This window comes from Jaculus jaculus, chromosome 2, assembly GCF_020740685.1.
Source record: "Jaculus jaculus isolate mJacJac1 chromosome 2, mJacJac1.mat.Y.cur, whole genome shotgun sequence".
Classification (NCBI taxonomy): Eukaryota; Metazoa; Chordata; class Mammalia; order Rodentia; family Dipodidae; genus Jaculus; species Jaculus jaculus.
Genome location: NC_059103.1, coordinates 51,181,053 through 51,200,563, shown reverse-complemented (window position 1 = coordinate 51,200,563; position 19,511 = coordinate 51,181,053). Strand labels below are relative to the sequence as shown.

At 40.7% G+C, this 19,511-nt stretch overlaps 1 protein-coding gene across 2 annotated transcripts in view; it reads left to right on the top strand.

Moving 5' to 3' along the window:
- Twsg1 (twisted gastrulation BMP signaling modulator 1) overlaps positions 1-16,204 on the top strand; it is a 46,028-nt gene extending 29,824 nt beyond the window's left edge. For both annotated transcript variants that reach the window (XM_045143957.1, XM_045143958.1), the window contains exons 4-5: positions 13,445-13,711; positions 15,397-16,204. In XM_045143957.1, the coding sequence (XP_044999892.1) occupies positions 13,445-13,711; positions 15,397-15,578 (449 nt within the window). In that variant the 3' untranslated portion in view covers positions 15,579-16,204. The remainder of the gene's footprint in view (positions 1-13,444; positions 13,712-15,396) is intronic.
- The last annotated feature ends 3,307 nt before the right edge of the window (positions 16,205-19,511 follow it).

Below are 19,511 nucleotides of genomic sequence, written 5' to 3'. Positions count from 1 at the left end.
GATTTTTAAAAAATCTAATAGGTAAGAAATGGTGTGATTTTAGTATTTCTTAATTCTTTTGCTTTTTTGAAGTAGAGTCTCCCTCTAGCTCAGGCTTATTTAGAACTCACTCTGTAGTCCCAGACTAGCCTCAAACACACTGCTATCCTCCTTCCTCAGCCTCCCAAGTGCTGGAATTAAAGGCGTGTGTCACCACACCTGGCAGTATTTCTTATTACCAGTGTTTTTGAACATCTGTCCATATGCTTAAAGGCTATATTTTAATGAATTATTTGTTCCTATATTGTGTCCCATTTCTACTCTTTAAAATTAGTTTTAAAAATTCATTTGTGTATGTGTGTATATGGAGAGGTCAGAGAAGAAACTTGGGATGCTGGTCCTTGCCCTCCACCTTGTTTAAGACAATCTCTGTTGTTCAGCTGCTGGAAAGCCAGAGTAGTTGACTCCGCAAGCTTTGGGATTCCCCTGGCTTCACCTCCAGTTGCTGTAAGCCCATTGGGATTGCAGGTGTATGTGCCACTTTGTGTTCAGCTTTATATCGGTGCTGGGATCTGAACTCAGCAGGCTGTGGGGAAAGTACCTTTAGCTACTGAGCCATCTTCCTATCTCTAATTTTTGGGAGTTTTAAAGAGTATTTATTGAGGCAATAGTATCATAAGTATTTCTTCACCAATGGTCATTTGGATTTTTGATACTGGAACTATGGGCTTCCTCACCAATACACAAGTATAATAATATACCAACACACTGATAATTTTGGGGTGTCTCTGGATTATTGTTGTGAATGCAAAGAATGAAATCTACACACCAGAGGATAAGGTTCAGAAAGTTTTATTATAGCTTAGAGCTTTAAAGAGGGAGAACTTTAAAAGAAGGGGTGTGTGGCTCACACATCTGGAGTTTGTAGTGGCTGGAGGCCCTGGCGTGCCCATTCTCTCTTCCTCCCTTCCTCTCTTCCCCTCCTCTCTCCTTCCCTCCCTCCCCCTGCCTATTTCACTCTCTCAAATAAATAAAGAAAAATAATTTCTTTTTTCAAAAAAAAGAGAGAGAGAGAAGGAGCATTTAAGAGAAGGAAGCAAAGGCTGGAGAGATGGCTTAGCTATTAAGGTGCTTGCTGGCAAAGCCAAAGGATTTAGGTTCATTTCCCCAGGACCCACATGATATGTACAAAATGGGGCATGTGCCTGGAGTTTGTTGGCAGTGGCTAGAGGCTCTGATGTGCTCATTGATTTGTATTCTCTCTCTTTCTTACTCAAATAAATAAATAAATAGAGGGTTTTTTTTATTTTTTATTTTTTTTAGAATGAGAGAGAAGGAGGCAAGGCAGAGCTCTCACCAAGGGCAGCATGATAAGGCTTGGGGGGAGGAGTTGAGAAATGTAGAACTTAAGGAAGGAAGCAGAACTCTTAGCCAGGAAGGCAAGAGGGAGTTTGAGAAGCCCACCTTGAGACTCAGGTTGGGGTTTTTAATAAGCCCCATGGATGGGTGGCTGGTTTAGCCAGTCTAGTCATAATGTCAGGCGCTGGAATCAGGATTTCTAGAATAGGGCAATCTTCCAGAAGTTTTAATTCTCTAGGGAGGGCCTGCTTAGCAGGGAGTAGAGCAGTTCCCTAATATGGCAGAGACAAGGAAAGCCAAAACTTCCTGAAGTTTCTGATCTGTAGTAAAATGTAATGATAGGCCCAAGGACAATTCCCTCATTTAGTCAAGATGAAAGCTATTTGCTTTGGGGATCTTCTTACCCTTAAACTGGCTCAAAGATGGCAAATGATAATCAGGTATGGTCTATCAGAGTCCTCAGGAATAAGCTGGGGAAAGCTGAGTATTAACTATCATGATAGGTGAGTCATGCTCCAGTATTTCTAGCTTGAATAGCAAAGCAAAACATGGAACTTTTCAAAACAGGAAAGAAAGTCCATCCAGGAGGAATTGGTTCACTTTGGGGAGCCTCCTCACACCGCAGTAAAAGTGACTGCAAATAGCAGTCAATGGGAACCAGAAAAGCTAAGAAAATCTGCACTGTACTTTTAAACAGCAATGGATATTTTAAAGAGCAGGAGAAGAGAACAGACCCAGTGCAGCAGCATTGGCAGAAGGAGACACTTGGAAAACCCTGTCAGTACTGAGTACCCCACTCTCCACAGAGCACAGCCAGACACCACTTCAAAAAGACCCCTGCTTCTTTAGTGGCCCATAGCCTGAAACCCTCTGTGAACCAGAGTCTTGGAAAACTCAGCGAAAGTGTCACCAGATTGGATGCTGGAACCTGGCCCACAAATCACACCAGACTGAATCAGAACCACAGCATTCAAGGAACTGGAAACCTGCTCAGAGCTGGAGGACAGGGAAACTTTCACATGTCCCAACTGGGCAGCTTCTGTAACCTGATCCCCCAAAGAAAGACCTCCAGGTGAAACCAGGTGGCCCAGGGGTATGACCAGTGTCTGAGACCTGACAGCACAACAGAACCTCCAGGAATAAGACAACCTTTAGGGAGCTAAAGTAGGAACACCAAGAAACTTGAGACTGGATCTAGCATCAGGCCAGTCAGCATCCGTATGCTGTATTCCCATGCAGCTCTCTACCCTCACATTTATTTCTCCATTATTTCATACCAATGTCAGTTTAGCAGTTTAGCACAGACCTCCTCCCCTCGCCACCTTTTTTTCACTTTCCTCTCCCAAATAACAGACTGTCCAGGTTTGCAGCATCCGTATGAGCCTCCTGAGAACAGGGACTATTCTCTGTGGTGCCTTTACTTCACTCTTTCCAACCCACCTGTAGCTAAAACTGACTTGCCTCCCCCACCATCTATTCCTTCCACTCCTCCTTCCTATTTATGTTTCCCTTCTCTACTTTTTTTTGGGGGGGTGGGGCTTTCAAGGTAGGGCCCCACTCTACCTCACGCTGACCTGGAATTCACTATGTAGTCTCAGGGTGGCTGCAAACTCAGCAATCCTTCTACCCCTGGGATTAAAGGTGGGTACCACCACACTCAGCTCTCTCTTCTCTTTCTCTCTACCAGCCTTATACTAGCTATAAGATTTAATTCTACTTTTTTTTTCCTTTCCACTCATACCTGCAGTAACTAATATATTAGTACTCATAGTATTATCAGTACCCCTTCACATCCTAAAATAAATGGTGCTTAATGGATGATTAGTTATTTAATTATTACCATATTTTCACCCTTGCTAGTAGTGATTGTTGTTGCAGACAGCATGAGTCATCGTGTGTGCATGTGTGACCTTGCACACTTGTCACCTTGTGCATTTGCATCACCTTGTGTGTCTGGCTTACATGTATCCTTAGGCTTTGCAGGCAAGCGCCTTAACCACTAAGCCATCTCTCCAGCCCTGCTTAACATCTTTAGACATCAGAGGAATGCACATCAAAACTACACTGAGATTCTATCTTTACTGGCTCAGAATGGCAATCATTAAGAAAAAAAAAGCCGGGCATGGTGGTGCATGCCTTTAATCCCAGCACTCGGGAGGCAGAGGTAGGAGTTCTAGGCCACCCTGAGACTCCATAGTGAATTCCAGGTCAGCCTGGGCTAGAGTGAAACCCTACCTCCAAAAACCAAAAAAAAAGAAAGAAAGAAAGAAAGAAAGAAGAAAAAAAATGGGGGGGGGAGCTGGAAAGTTGGCTCAATAGTTAAAAATACTTCCTTGCAAGCCAGGCGAGGTGGCACACGCCTTTAATCCCAGCACTCGGGAGGCAGAGATAGGAGGATTACTGTGAGTTTGAGGCCACCCTACCTCGAAAAATCAAAAAACAACAACAACAAAAAAAATACTTCCTTGCAAAACCAGCCTGCTGGGTTCAGTTTCAAGCCACCAATGTAAGCCCAATGCAAAAAAAAAAAAAAAAAAAGGCAGCACTAGGTCCTGGTGTTCCCATGCAGTGTAAGAGGCCCTGGTGCCTGTGTTTACATGTGCTCATGTGTATGCACACAACAGACACACGCACAGATTCACATGCTCAGATAAATAAAAATTAGAGCTGGGGGTTGGAAAGATTGCTTAGTTATTAAGGAGCTTGCCTGCAAAGCCTAAGGACCCAGGTTCAATTCCCCAGTACCTACGTAAGCCAAATGCACAAGGTAGCACATGTGTCCGGAGTTCCTTTGCAGTGGCTAGATGCCCTGGCACACCTATTCTGTCTACCTCTTTCTCTCCCTCTTTCTTCCCCCCTCAATAAATAAATAAATAAAATATTAAATAAATAAAGCTTGGTGTGGATGGTGCACACCTTTTCTCCTAGGCTGAGGTAGGAGGATCACTGTGAGTTAGAGGCTGGCCTGGGCTACAGTGAACCCTGCCTCAAAACCAAATGAAGCTGGGCATAGTGGCTCAAACCTTGAGTTCTGTTCCCCAGCACATATGTATAGTTTGACTTACAAGAAACACAAACATGGGCTGGAGAGATGGCTTAGCGGTTAAGTGCTTGCCTGTGAAGCCTAAGGACCCCGGTTCGAGGCTCAGTTCCCCAGGTCCCACGTTAGCCAGATGCACAAGGGGGCGCACGCGTCTGGAGTTCGTTTGCAGAGGCTGGAAGCCCTGGCGCGCCCATTCTCTCTCTCTCCCTCTATCTGTCTTTCTCTCTATGTCTGTCGCTCTCAAATAAATAAATAAATAATGAACCAAAAAAAATTTTTAAAAAAAGAAACACAAACATCTGGCATTCATTTACAGTGGCAAAAGACTTTGGTACACATACATGTACACACACACACACACACAAATATTTCTGTGTGTTGTGTGCTGGAAAGATGGCTTATCAGTTAAGATGTGTGCCTGCAAAGGCAAAGGACCCAGGTTTGATACCACAGTACTCACATAAATCCAGATGTGTCTGGAGTTCGTTTGCAGTGGTTAGAGGCCCTGGCATGCCCATTCATATTCTTTCTTTCTCTCTCTCACAAATAAGATATTTAAAATATTTTTTTAAAAAAGAAAACTAGGGCTGGAGGGATGGGTTAGCAATTAAAGGCATTCGCCTACAAAGCCAAAGGACCCAGATTCAACTCTCCAGGACCCATGTTAGCCAGATGCACAAGGTGGCACATGTGTCTAGAGTTCCTTTGCAGTGGCTAGAGGCCCTGGTGTGCCCATTTTCTCTCTCTCCCTCTGTCAAATAAATAAAAATAAATATTAAAAAAAAAGAAAACTGGGACTAGCAGGAGAGGTTAGGGGTAAGAAAAATGAGGGTAGGGAGAATGAAGAGGAATACACTCAGCATATATACATGTATGAAAACCTTTAAAAATATAAAAACTGCAAAAAGAATCAACAAAATGTTAAATAAGAAAAATAACTTACGCCAATGAAGAAAAAAATGGAGCAGTCATCAGCTGTTTCATCTTGGATCATTTGTTTATCATTTCATGGAATACCAGAATCCGCTGTTACACTAAGTACATGATGTTTCTTTATCTGGAAACATTAGATTATTTCTGATACCAAGGTCATTTCCAGGTTGTATGTGAGTGAAAGCATTGTAAATTCCAAGACTGTGAAGCAAGGCTGGGAAGCCAGCTGAAAACCTGTTAAACTACCACACCTTGTTGACTAAAGTGGTAGTTAATCCTGTTTGTCACTTTAAGGAGATTTAGAGTCACCATGGAAACAAACATTAGGATGTTTCAGAGAGGGAATTTCTAGATTAGGTTAGTGGAGATTAATATTTCTATTTCATGGGGCAGGCTCCATGAATGAAACTGAATGAAAAGGACAAAGTGAGCTGAGCACCAGCATCCATTACTCTCTTCCTTCCCGACTATGGATGCAAAGAAGGTAGTGTCAAGCAGTGGGCAGTGCCAGAAAAACCCAGGGAAACCAGGACAGAGAGCTCTGCAATTGATGCCTTGAACCTAGCCCAGAGCCTTAGGCTGTGCCACACAATATTACTTCATTAGTTGTGACAGATGAGATGTTAGTAGTTAAAATTAAGGTGGGTGTGGTGGTGCACGCTTTAATCTCAGCACTAGGGAGGCAGAGGTAGGTGGATTGACATGAGTTCAAGGCTACCCTGAGACTACATAATGAATTCCAGGTCAGTCTGTGCTAGAGCACGACTGTACCTAAAAAGAAAAAAAAAATTAAGTGTTGGGATACAGAGTTTAGTTGCATAAAACTATTATAAAAATGCCTATTAAAAGTAAATTGAATGCCGTGAGTGGTAGTGCACGCCTTTAATCCCAGCACTCGGGAGGCAGAGGTAGGAGGATTGCCGTGAGTTCAAGGCCACCCTGAGAGTACATAGTGAATTCCAGGTCAGCCTGGACTAGAGTGAAACCCCTACCACAAAAAAAGAAAAGGCTGGAGAGATGGCTTAGCAGTTAAGCACTTGCCTGTGAAGCTTAAGGACCCTGGTTTGAGGCTCAATTCCCCAGGACCCATGTTAGCCATATGCACAAGTGGGTGCACGCGTCTGGAGTTCGCCTGCAGTGGCTGGAGGCCCTGGCACGCCCCTTCTCTCTCTCTCTCTCTCTCTCTGCCTCTTTCTCTGTCTCTTGCTCTCAAATAAGTTAATATAAAATGAAAACCAAAAAAAAAAAAAAAAAAAGTAAATTGAGGGCTAGAGTGATGGCTTATGGTTAAGGCATTTGCCTGCAAAGCCAAAGGACCCAGGTTTGATTCCCCAGGACTCACATTAGCCAGATGCACAAGGGAGCACATGCATCTGGAGTTCTTTTGCAGTGGCTGAAGGCCATGGCATGCCCATTCTCTCTCTCCTTCTTTTTCTGTCAAATAAATAAATATTTTTTAAAAGGTAGATTGAGGGCTGGAGAGATGGTTTAGTAGTTAAGGAACTTACCTGCAAAGCCTAAGACCCAGGTTTGATTCCCCAGGACCAAGGTAAACCAGATGCACAAGGTGGTACATACTTCTCCAGCTTGTTTTCAGTGACTAGGGGCCCTGGTGCATGCATTCTCTATCTGCTTCTCCCCCTCAAATAAACAAATTTTTTTAAGAAAAAGTAGGCTGGGCATGGTGGCACACACCTTTAATCCCAGCACTCAGGAGGCAGAGGTAGAAGGATTACTGTGAGTTTGAGGCCATCCTAAGACTACTACATAGTAGCTTTCAGAATAGCCTAGGCTAGAGTGAGACCCTACCTCAGAAAACAACAACAAAAAAAAGTAGATAGGTTTTGAAGGCAAATACCTTAACTGCTAAGCCATCTCTCCACCTCCAAATGACCCAAGTTCAATTCCCTAGTACTCATGTAAAGCCAGATGCAGTGGTGCATGCATCTGAAGTTTGCAGCAGCTGGAGACCCTGGCGTGCCCATTATCTCTCTCTCCTGCCTTTCTATATATCTCTGCTTGCAAATAAGTTAAAATATTTTTTTTAATCTATAGGGCTGAAGAGATGGCTTAGCAGTGAAGGTTTGATTCTCCAGTACCCATGTAAGCCAGATGCATAAGGTAGCACATGTTACTGGAGTTTGTTTGCAGCAGCTAGAGGTCCTGGTGCACCCAATCTCTCTAAAATACGTAAAAAATAACAAACTTTTCTTTTTTTTTATTTTTAGAAAGATTGAATTGTCATGCCAGGGCCTCAGCACTGCAATTGGACTCCAGACGCTTGTGCCACCTAGTGGGCATGTGCGGCCTTATACTTGCTTCATCTTTGTGCATCTGGCTTACATGGGACCTGGAGAGTCAAACTTGGGTCCATAGGCTTTGCAGGCAAGCACCTTAACCACAAAGCCATCTCTCCAGCCCAAAATAAAATATTTTTTAACAGATGACTTTAAAAAAGAAAGCCAGGTGTGTGCGCTTATAATCCTAGCACTGGAGAAGTGGACAAGTCAGGCAGATCCCTGGGGTTTACTGACCATCCAGTCTACCTAATTAGATGAGTTCTGGGCCAGTGAGAAACCCTCTCTCGAAAAAATAAATGTAATGGCACCAAAGGAGGAATGACCTTTAAGGCTCTCTGGCCTCTACACATGCATCTGCATGCATGGCACATACACACACACACTTAGTAGTTGGCACATACCTGTAATCCCACTATTCTGGAGGCTGTGGCAAGAGCATGAGATATTCAAAAACAGCCTGAACTACATAGCAAGTATCTATTAAAAAGAAGAAAAGAGAGGGCTGGAGAGATGGCTTAGCAGTTAAGTTCTTGCCTGTGAAGCCTAAGGACCTGGTTCAAGGCTCGATTTCCCCAGGACCCATGTAAGCCAGATGCACAAGGGGACACATGCATCTAGAGTTCATTTGCAATGGCTGGAGGCCCTGGCATGCCCATTCTCTCTCTCTATCTGCCTCTTTCTCTCTCTGTCACTCTCAAATAAATAAATAAATAAAAATAATTACAAAAAAGAAGACCTTTACAGATGAAAAACAAGTACAGTTCCTATATAAAAGAAATATGTCCTAATGTCAAAATGTATTTTTTAAAAGATTATTATATATAAGCATGTTTTTACTATAAAAATATTTATTTATTTGAAAGAGAAAGAGGGAAAGAGAGTGAGTATGGGCATGCCGGGGCATCCTGCTGCTGTAGATGAACTCCATATACATGTGCTACTTTCTGCACCTGGCTTTATGTGGGCACTGGGGAATTGAACCCGGTTAAAGTTGCCTTTAGCCACTGAGCCATATCTCCAGCCCAGTCTTTACTTTTTTGTTTATTCATTTTATTATATATTTATTATTTACTTATTAATGTCTTTCCATAAGTAAAAGATAAAATGACACTACCATCAAACTACTCATCAGTACTGTTGGATCCCTGGCCACTTTATTCCCTTATGTAATCAGTGGGATAATTAATATGACCTGCCAAAAATGTGATTGTTTAATAAAAACAGTTTCTGATGAAGAACTCAGTTTTCTTCTCACACATCATTTTTCCTCTTTTAAAAAAATAACATATAGCTGGGTGTGGTGGCGCATGCCTTTAATCCCAGCATTCAGGAGGCAGAGGTAGGAGGATCTCCATGAGTTTGAGGCTAACCTGACACTACATAGTGAAATCTAGGTCAGCCTGGGCTAGAGAGAGATCCTTCTTCAAAAAAAAGTAAAAATAAAAAATAACATATATTAATAATATAATGGGTTTTCATTGTATAAAAACAAAATGTACTTTGGGCACTTTTACGACTTGTTACCCTCTCTTGTCCTTGCTCGTCCTAGAAGTCCCCTTTCTGTTCTTAAGCAGTCTTCTTTCTGCTTTTATGTCTTTTTTTTTTAATCTAAAATGTTCATTTGAGAGAAAACATGTCATGCACATTTTTTTTAAAAGTCTCATAGAGAACCAGTTAAACAAAATAGGGCACAAAAGCAAGAAAGAAAAACATGAGTTTAAGGAAAACAGTAGCTTGAACTGGGAGTTCAGTTAAGGACAGTGGGAGAGTAGCTGTGCAGCAGGCCTGGGAGACAGCCAGTCCTGACTGAAGCAGTGAGCAAGGGCTCCGACAAGCACTTCTCTGAGAAGACACCAGGCACAGCTTTGGATTTCAAGCATATATTTCAGAAAATGAATAAGTTTTCAAGACAGAAAAAAAAAATTCTAATCTTAGAAATGTTAATACTACACACAGCCATGGGTAGGGAACCATCATGTGCTCATCAGGAGATCAGTGGATGAAGAATTGTGTTATATACCCACAATGAAGGTTTTTTTTTTTTTTAAATGTATTTCCAAGAGCTGGGTATGGTGGCACACACCTTTAATCCCAGCACTGGGGAGGCAGAGGTAGGAGGATCACTGTGAGTTCGAAGCCACCCTGAGACTACATAGTGAATTCCAGGTCAGCCTGAGCTAGAGTGAGACCCTACCTCGGGGGAAAAAAAAAAAAAAAGGTACTTCCAAGGAGAGAGACAGAAGAGTAAGGAAGGGTGAATAAGTACACCAGGGCCTCTGGCCATTGCAAACCAACTCCAGATACATAAAGAACTTTGTGCATCTGGCTTTATGTAGGTAATAGGAAATTGGATCTGGACCATCAGGCTTTGCAAGCAAGCTCCTTTAACTGCTAAATCATCTCCCCAGCCACAGAATGAAGTTTCGTTCAATCATAAAGAATGAAATTATGTCACTAAGTTGGGTGGGGTGGTGCACGCCTTTAATCCCAGCACTTGGGAGTCAGAGGTAGAAGGATCACCTTGAGTTCAAGGCCACCCAGAAACTACATAATGAATTCCAGGACAGCCTAGGCTAGAGTGAGACTCTACCTTAAAAAAAAACAAAGCCAGGGGTGGTGGCACACAATTTAATCCCGGCACTGGGGAGGCAGAGGTAGGTTGATCGCTGTGAGTTCAAAGCCACCCTGAGACTCCATAGTGACCCAGGTCATCCTGGGTTAGAGTGAGACCCTCCCTTGAAAAACCAAAAAACAAAACAAAACAAAATCTATGTCGTTAATTTGCAAGAAAATAGATACCGCATGCTTTCTTTCATGCAGAATCAAGATGTGTGTGTGTGTCTGTGTATATGAACTTATAGAAGCAGTCATATATGACATGAAAGCAGAATAAGGGACTGTTTGAGGGGCAATTTGGGGGGGAGAAAGAGGACCAGTTGGAGGGGGATAGAGTAGTAAGAGGGGGCAAATGTGAGCAAAGTCTTATACACACACACACACGACATCATGTGTGTATGTCATTTTCATATATATGAAAATTTCATTCTCTCTCTGCTCACTAATCATTTTTTTAAAACCCTTCAAATTTATACAGAAATGGAGAATACAGCACAATAGCCTGTGGGTGTCCATCACTCAGATTCAGAATGATTGAAAATGTGCCACATTTACTTCATTCTGTTTTTCTTTCTTTGCTAAAGTGTTACAGATAATAGCAAATTAATTTTTATCCATACATTCTTCATGGTCAATCTCTTTAAAAAAAAAAAAAGTTTGGGCTGGAAAGATGGCTTAGCAGTTAAGGTGTATGCCTGTGAAGCCTAAGGACCCAGATTCGATTGTGCAGGTTCCACATAAGCCAGATGTACATGGTGGCACATGTGTCTGGAGTTTGTTTGCAATAGCTAGAGGCCCTGGCATGCCCATTATCTCTCTCTCTCTGTCTCAAATAAATAAATAAATAAATCTTTTTTTAAAAAAAGGATGTGTGTTCATCTGATCAAAATACCATTATGATACCTACCAGAAGTAACAATTTCTTTGTTTAATATAAAATTCAGTTGTTGCTCAAGTTTCTCCAAATGTCTCAAAATATGTTTATTTTGTTACATGTATTGCAAAATGATCCTCCTCTTTCCTTTCCTATGTTACTTGACATTGAACTATACCAGGTTGCACACACCTTTAATCCCAGCACTTGGGAGGCAGTGGTAAAAGGATCATCATGAGTTTGAGGCCACCCTGAGACTCCATAGTGAATTCCAGCCTGGACTAGAGTGAGATCCTACCTCAGAAAACCAAAAATAAGGCTGAGAGATGGCTTAGCGGTTAAGTGTTTGCCTGTGGAGCCTAAGGTCCCCAATTCAAGGCTCGATTCCTCAGAACCCATGTTAGCCAGATGCACAAGGGGGTGCACGCATCTGGAGTTCATTTGTCGTGGCTGGAGGCCCTGGCACACACATTCTCTCTCTCTGCCTCTTTCTCTCTCTGTCACTCTCAAATAAATAAAAATAAACAAAAATAAATTTTTTTAAAAGTTCCTGTATTCATGACTTGAATACTTCCCATGCTATACTTTTAACTGCTTTTCTGTACCTTTGTCTTTCTCATCATTTAAAACTATAAAGCTTGATTAGATTAAAAGTTAATATTTCTTAGTGAAAAGACTAAACAGGCTGTACTATACAAAATGTAGCATGGTTTTCAATATTTTACAGAATTCAAGGGAAAGTTCATTCCATCATATTTATTTACTAAAATAAGTGTGTCTGGCCTTGTGTGTGCCACAGCATGCGTGTAGAAATCAGAGGACAGCTTCAAGGTGTCCATCCTCTCCTTCTACCTTTTTTGAGAGACAGGGACTTTCTTGCTTTTACCTCTGCTTGCATCAGACTAGCTGACCTGTGAGCCTCCAGATTCTTCTGGCTCCATCTACCATTGCTGTAGTTATGTTCAGAACACAGGTGCTACTTTGTGTCCAGTTTTGTGTGGTGATAAGGAGGCTTGAACTTGGGTCAACAGGCTTTTGCAAGCAAGACCTTTAACTGGTGAACCATCTCCCCAGCTCTCTCTTTTTATCTTAAAATCAGAAAGCTTGTTCCTTGACAATATGGCATCAGTTAAGGAAATCAGTCGTACTTCTTGTTGTGGTGAGCAGAACTCAGAGGGTTTTACTACAGTAGCTGCTGTTTACTTATTTTTCTACTTTTAGAATCAAAATACAAGGCAAGTCCTTATTAGGCATTTTCAACAGAGTGTCATATTTTTTAGAGGAGTTGGGTCAGGAATGAAGAATTGGCCTGAGTACTCTTATCTGCAAATCAGGGAAAAGTCTATTTAAGACTATAGCTGAAAAAATGGCTCAGTTGTTAAAGGCATTTGCTTGCAAAGCCTTCCAGCCCAAGTTCTATTCCCAAGCCACCCATGTAAGCACCTGGTGTTCTTTGCAGTGACAGGAGACTCTGGCATTCATACACACCCATACACACACACTCACACATGCAAATAAATAAAGCCCAGTGTTCTTTAGTGTTGGGGAGATGACTTAGTGGTTTAAGGTATTTGCTTACAAAATCTGCTGGCCTAAGTTTAATTCTCCAGTACCCATGTAAAACTGGATACACAAAGTGGCACATGCATCTGAACTTTGTTTGCAGAGGTTCTGGTGAACCCATATTCTCTCTGTCCTCACAAATAAATAAAACAACCCAGGTTCCCCAGTACCCACATAAAGCCAAATGCACTAAGTGGCACATACATCTGGAGTTTGTTTGCAGCAGGGCTGATGGCCCTGACATATACTTGCTTTCTCTCTCTCTCTCTCTCATCACATATAAATTTAAAAAAAAAAAAAAAAAAAAAAAGGACTGGAGAAATGGCTCTGCAGTTAAGGCCCTGGCCTGCAAAGTGTGAGACTTGGGTTCCATTCCCCAGGACTCACATAAAGCTAGATGCACAAGGTGCTGCATGCATCTAGAGTTTGTTTACAGTGCTAGAGGCCCTGGCGTGCCCATAGTCTCCTCTTCCCCTCTCTATCAATAAAATATTTTTTAAATATTTTATTTATTATTTATTTGAGAGAGAGACAGAGAAAGAGGCAGATATTAAGTGAATGGGTACACCAGGGCCTTCAGCCACTACAAACGAACTCCAGATGCATGCTCCACCTTGTATATCTGGCTTACGTGATTCCTGGGGAATCAAACCTGGGTCCATGGGCTCTGTAGGCCAGTGCCTTAACTGCTGAGCCATCTCTTCAGCCCAATAAAGTATTTTTTAATTTTAAAAGATTAAAAAAAAATAATAAACTTTTATCCTTTGTCTCTCCCAGGTATGTGTAATCCTCGAAATTACAGTGACACACCTCCCACTTCAAAGAGCACGGTGGAGGAGCTGCATGAGCCCATCCCTTCTCTCTTCCGAGCTCTCACAGAAGGAGATACCCAGTTGAATTGGAATATCGTTTCCTTCCCTGTTGCAGAAGAACTTTCACATCATGAGAATCTAGTTTCATTTTTAGAAACTGTGAACCAGCCACACCACCAAAATGTGTCTGTTCCCAGCAATAATGTTCACACACCTTATTCCAGTGACAAAGGTACCTGCCACAGTTGACTGTTCCTCTCATTTGTGGTCTGCCCTGTGATCCATGAAACTGACATTAGGGTTATCTTTTGGAGCAGCTTGTTTTGTTGTGAATTTGTATAAACTAGATTCTAAATTTCAGTAGCTGAGTAAATGAGGACATATGTCAGCATATCAAAAAAAACTCCTACCTACTCCTTGCCATAGAGGCTGTGGTAGAAAAAATAGGTAACTTTCTAATTCTAGTAATTATTTGTTTTATTTGTTTGTTTTGCCTTTTTGAGGTAGGGTCTCACTCTGGTCCAGGCTGACCTGGAATTGCTGGGATTAAAGGCGTGCACCACCACGCCCGGCCTGTTTGTTTGTTTTTGAAGCAGGTTCTCATTCTACCCAGGCTGACCTGAAACTCGCTTTGTAGCCCAGGCTGTCCTCAAGCTCATGGTGATCCTCTTACCACAGCCACCTGAGTGCAGGGATTATAGGCAAGAGCCACCAAAGTTGGCTTGCATTAGGCTTGCGCTATTCTTTTTTTTTTTTTTTTTTCATAAGGTAGCATCTTCACTGCTTTTCTAAGACAGATGCTGTGAGGTCATAACCTAGTTGGTCACTTTGTGTCTAGAAGATAGTGTCCCAAAGTTCTCCTCATTCTCTTCTTTCTATCTGCTGTTCTGTGGTATTCCCTGAGCTTTGGAGGGAATGTTACAGATGTCTCAATTAGCACCGAGCATTCAACCTTCACTTATGCTCAGCACTTTGGCAAGTTTTGAGTCTCCCCAGTAGTCACTACCATCTGCCAAAAGAAGCTTCTCTGACCAGTCAGCGCAGTCAGCACTATCTAAATATTTGATGGGCACAGCATATCCATTTGGTCAGTTAACAGCACTGGCTTTCCCTTCAGGGTTATAAACTTTGCAACCATAGGGTGTTTTTATTTTTAGATTATGTTTTATATTATTTTTAATTTATTTGAGATAGAATGGGCACACCAGGGCCTCCAGCCACTGCAAACCAACTCCAGACACATGTGCCACAATACCAGGCATGTATTCGTTCCCTTGGAGCCAGCTCTCAGATCCAGTGAGAGAGCATTTGGCTGCCCCCATATCAGTCATGCCACTATTACATCCATGGCACCTCTTGGCTTACTAGTCAGTTGTGTAGCCTGCAAGATTGTTCAGAAGGTGGGTAAGGCTGTTGATGAATTTCTCAGCCAGCAGCCTAAATAGCACTATGCCATCTAGCCAGGAGGGAGGAGGCTTCCAGCTCACTTGTAGCTTGATAATACTAATGCAAATTATTAATCATCTTGCATAATTTAAATTACTTGTTTAATTTCATTACAAATGCTTAATCCTACCTTAGAACAGTATTTTACAACCTCTTTTTGGGGCTGGAGAATTATCTCATCAAAGGAAACATCACAAATACTTAGTTTAAAAAAAACACAGCTGTATAGTTTAGCAAATATTTTTTAAGCCAAATAATCTAACCTTCAGGTCTTTTACTTTCCTCATCTGGAATGCAAGAATGTCAACATAATTAGCAAATGAAGGTCTTTCTTCCTTTAAACATCTTTGTTCTGAGCTGGCCAACAATAAAAGAACTAAGACAAATAGCTTAATAATATTCAACTGGGTAGTAAAACATTTCCTGTTTTTCCATCTTCTTTTGCTAAGATTTAATTGTTTTGTTTTTCAGAGCACATGTGCACTGTGGTTTATTTTGATGACTGCATGTCCATACATCAGTGTAAAATATCCTGTGAATCCATGGGAGCATCCAAATATCGCTGGTTTCATAATGCCTGCTGTGAGTGTATTGGTCCAGAATGTATTGACTATGGTAGTAAAACTGTCAAATGTATGAACTGCATGTTTTAAAGAAGGAACAGAAATGTTAAAGCAATTTAGCCAAAAAAGATGACATAAAAAGCTCTTCAGTGAGTTGACTAGTTGCATTGGAATGCCAGTAAGTTAGGAAGTTGTAAAGTATTTGTAGTGAGTTACCTTTTAAAGAATGAAATATGCAGGAATGTGTTAAATTATATTATTAGAACTGTTCTTTTTGAGCTTATTGCCCACTAGCAATATGTCTTTTCCTTTGGATACATGTAGAACTTTAGTCATAAGAGAAGCCAGTATACAGAGGATTCCTGGGAAGATCTGAGGATCCTTTTTATACCTAAGTCTGATACTACTTTCTTCTAGCATTCCAAAAGATTTCTGATTTGAAAGTGATGGTAGAAGACTGTTAACAAGAGTTATGGTTTTACACGTGCTACTTTCAGGATGTCAAGTTTCATAGTTGTATGTCATTCTACACTGTGCCTTGTAGTATTTACCTGTTTTATATAGAGTAAGTATATCACTCTGACAACTCATAAAAATCACTATTACAAGCTTAATTTCAAACCTTTATACATTGGCTTCAGAAAGTAAATACTATATTTTACAGTCAAAAACTCTTACGTAGTTGGCACCATCCTATAATACACGTGTTGACAATATTTTAGGGTTTTTCTCATTCTTTCTCATCCCCCTGCCAAGTGCTGATGATGTGTAGGCAGTAAGGTCATCTTGTTCAAGAATTTCAGAATTACCTTTGGACATCATTGAATTCACTGTGAGGTCCAGGTACATAAGTAGCAAGTTCAGGCATTTTTGTAACCTAAAGTACCCGTACAAAGAGCCACCAGGGCTGGGGAATGACCACCAAATCAGAGCACCTGGAAAGTAGTTGTCCCTTTATAGGGATCAGGGTAGCTAAGAGCAAGGCTTTCTCGCAAGAGAAGAAGCCAGACAGAGCCAAGTTCTTGAGGAGGTGCGGGATTGGAGGGCAGTGGAGAAGAACACATATGAGCAGCAAAGGGCAAAAATGCTGCAATTATTTATGTTCATTATTTTTGTTACTAGCTGGAATAATGTTTTTATTTAACAAACACCCTATTGTGGGAGGTTAGGTTTCTGAAACTGAAATCTGTCCAAGATGATGTTTACTCCAAATATACCACAGAAATGACCTACTTAGCTTCTATGTTTCAGTAGAGGTAAGCTTAAGTACTGATAAAATTACATCTTCAAACATAAATCTAAAATATTTATAATACTATCCACATTTATAAAATTGATAATTCCTCTAGTGCAAAGCTAAAAGCAGCTTTTTAGGAATATCTATATGTCTACATATTTTCATATGTAAAATTAGATAATGTTCTTAGATACATTTTTTATTGTGATTTGAACTATACTTAGTTACAAGATCATTTGTGATACTATGATTAACTATTACACAGTTTAAAGCCTTTGATACCTTTCTTACTCTTAGATAACTAATGAACACACAAGGTACTTTAGCCTTTTCAGAATCCAAGTTAGCTAAGGGGTGCATTTGATAGCTAAACATTGAGGTGTCCTTTCTTAGTTTTACAGAGTGCCTCTGTCTTAAAGTGCCTTGAAAACAATTTAGCTCCCCTCTTTATATAGAGTTGAGAGTTTTCTTGAACTTAAGAGGAAGTTTTAAAGGAATTTGTAGCTAGCTACTTCATTTCGACTTTGTTAATTTCTAAGTAATTTCATACCCATGAATGGAAGGATGCTTTATTTATTGGCAACATGCTTCATGTTTTCTTAGTGATGACCACACAAATATTTTCAAATTACATTAATCATCTTTTTAGCTTTTTGTTATTAAATTTTAAAATGTGTTATTTCTTTCCTATTCCCTACATTTCTCAGTGAATAATTTCTTAAAACATATTGCCGGGCGTGGTGGCGCACGCCTTTAATCCCAGCACTCGGGAGGCAGAGGTAGGAGGATTGCCATGAGTTCAAGGCCACCCTGAGAAGACAGAGTTAATTCCAGGTCAGCCTGGACCAGAGTGAGACCCTACCTCGAAAAACAAAAAAAAAAAAAAAAAATATTGCTTCAACTGATTTTTCCCAGTAGAAAGTGGGATAATTCTTACATTCACTTATTGTTTATTTCTTCTGATTTACCAAGGCCTTATGAGAAGGACAGATTTCATCTAAAAGATTCTATTTTCCGAGCTGGATGTGGTGACACACACCTTTAATCCCAGTATTTGGGAGGCTAAGGTAGGAGGAGGATTGCTGTGAGTTCAAGGTTAGGCTGGGCTACAGAGTGAGATCCAGGTCAGCCTGGGCTAGAATGAGACACTACCTCAGAAAAAAACAAGAAAGGAAAAAGTGATTCCATTTTTTCAGAGCCAGGCATGGTGTACATAACTGTAGTCCTACCAGTTGGAAGGCTGAGACAGGAGAATCATGAGATCAAGGTCAGCCTAGGATACATAGGAGACACTTTCTCAAAAAAAGAAAAAAGAATCCATTTCCAGTTCTGTAATGCATTCAAGGTTTTAAATAATAGTGCTTTTTCCAAATTGAAATGACAGCATTTGAGAAGTCGGAAGCTTCATAAAAATGGAGACCCTCTGCACCATTCTAGCCTAGTCAGTCACCCTTACATTGACACTTTGGAAAAAGTTAACTTTTGTTATCTTTTTTATAACCAAGTCAAAAAGCCCTAGATTTTAAGAGCTGGGAATATATAGCTCAGTGGTAAAGTACTTACTTAGCAGGTGTGAGGAGGCCCTTGGGTTCTGTCTTGAGTACCACAAAACAACAACAACAAAATCCACTAGAAATCAGAGGGTATTATCAAAGCCATGTTAATGTGTGTAGACATGTGCTTTCTAGCAAGTTTTTCTGTTGTTTCCCTAGAACATTTAATTGTTACTGTATTGTGGTACCAAAGTTAAGTAAAAATTAGTGTTTGGTTACATAGGATTCTGTAAAAGAGGTCTTCTGAAAAATAAGGTAATTATAAATTAGCCACATTTTAGATATCTATTTTCATGACAGCTTCTTTAAAGATTTGAAATTCTGTTCGACATTCCCAAGAGTCTATGCTTACTGCATTTTACATGGTCTTAAACATATACAGTTGCATATTTTTTCCTTTGGTTGCCCCTATCTTTAAAAATATTTTAATAAAAAATTGAAATGAATGTGAGTCATGTTTTTTGTTAATTTCCAAAGAGACATTTCTGTCTACTAAAGTTAATGTTTTAAGGATCAGCAATACAAGTTTTTTTTCTCTGGATATACACAGATTCTTATATTTTTTTAAACATTTAAAAATTTTTATTTATTTATTTGAGAGAGAGAGAGAGAGTGGGTACGCTAGGGTCTCCAGCCACTGAAAATGAGCAGGTGACACATACGCCACCTTGTGCATCTGGTTTTATGTGGGTACTGGGGAATTGAACCTGGGTCCTTAGACTTTGCAGGCAAGTGCCTTAACTGCTAAGCTATCTCTCCAGCCCCCCCTTTTTTTTTTTTTTTACTTTTTATTGACAACGTCTGTACATATAGACAATATACCCTGGTCATAATCCCCTCTTACCACCTTCCCTGCTCCCCCTTCTGTAACCCCACTTCACTGAATCCCATCTTCTTTTCAGCTAGTGTCTTCTATTTTAGTGTCATCATTTTTTCCCTCCTATTGTGCAATTTTTGTGTTGGTAGCATCAGCCCCTGTGAGGTCATGAAAATCAGGTCCACTTTATGTATGGATGATGGTATTGTAAGCACTCCTATCCTTCCCTTGGCTCTTACATCCTTTGGGGCCCTTCTTCCACAGTTGTCCCTGCGCCTTGAAGAGTGAATCCCCATACATTCTTTTGGAAAGGAGATTTTTGCAGCTTGTTCTGTGTGGCCTCCATGCTTTATTCTCACATGGGGGAGCCTGTAAAACAAATGCTTCCCCACTGTCCTGCTTGCCAGCCAGCTTTG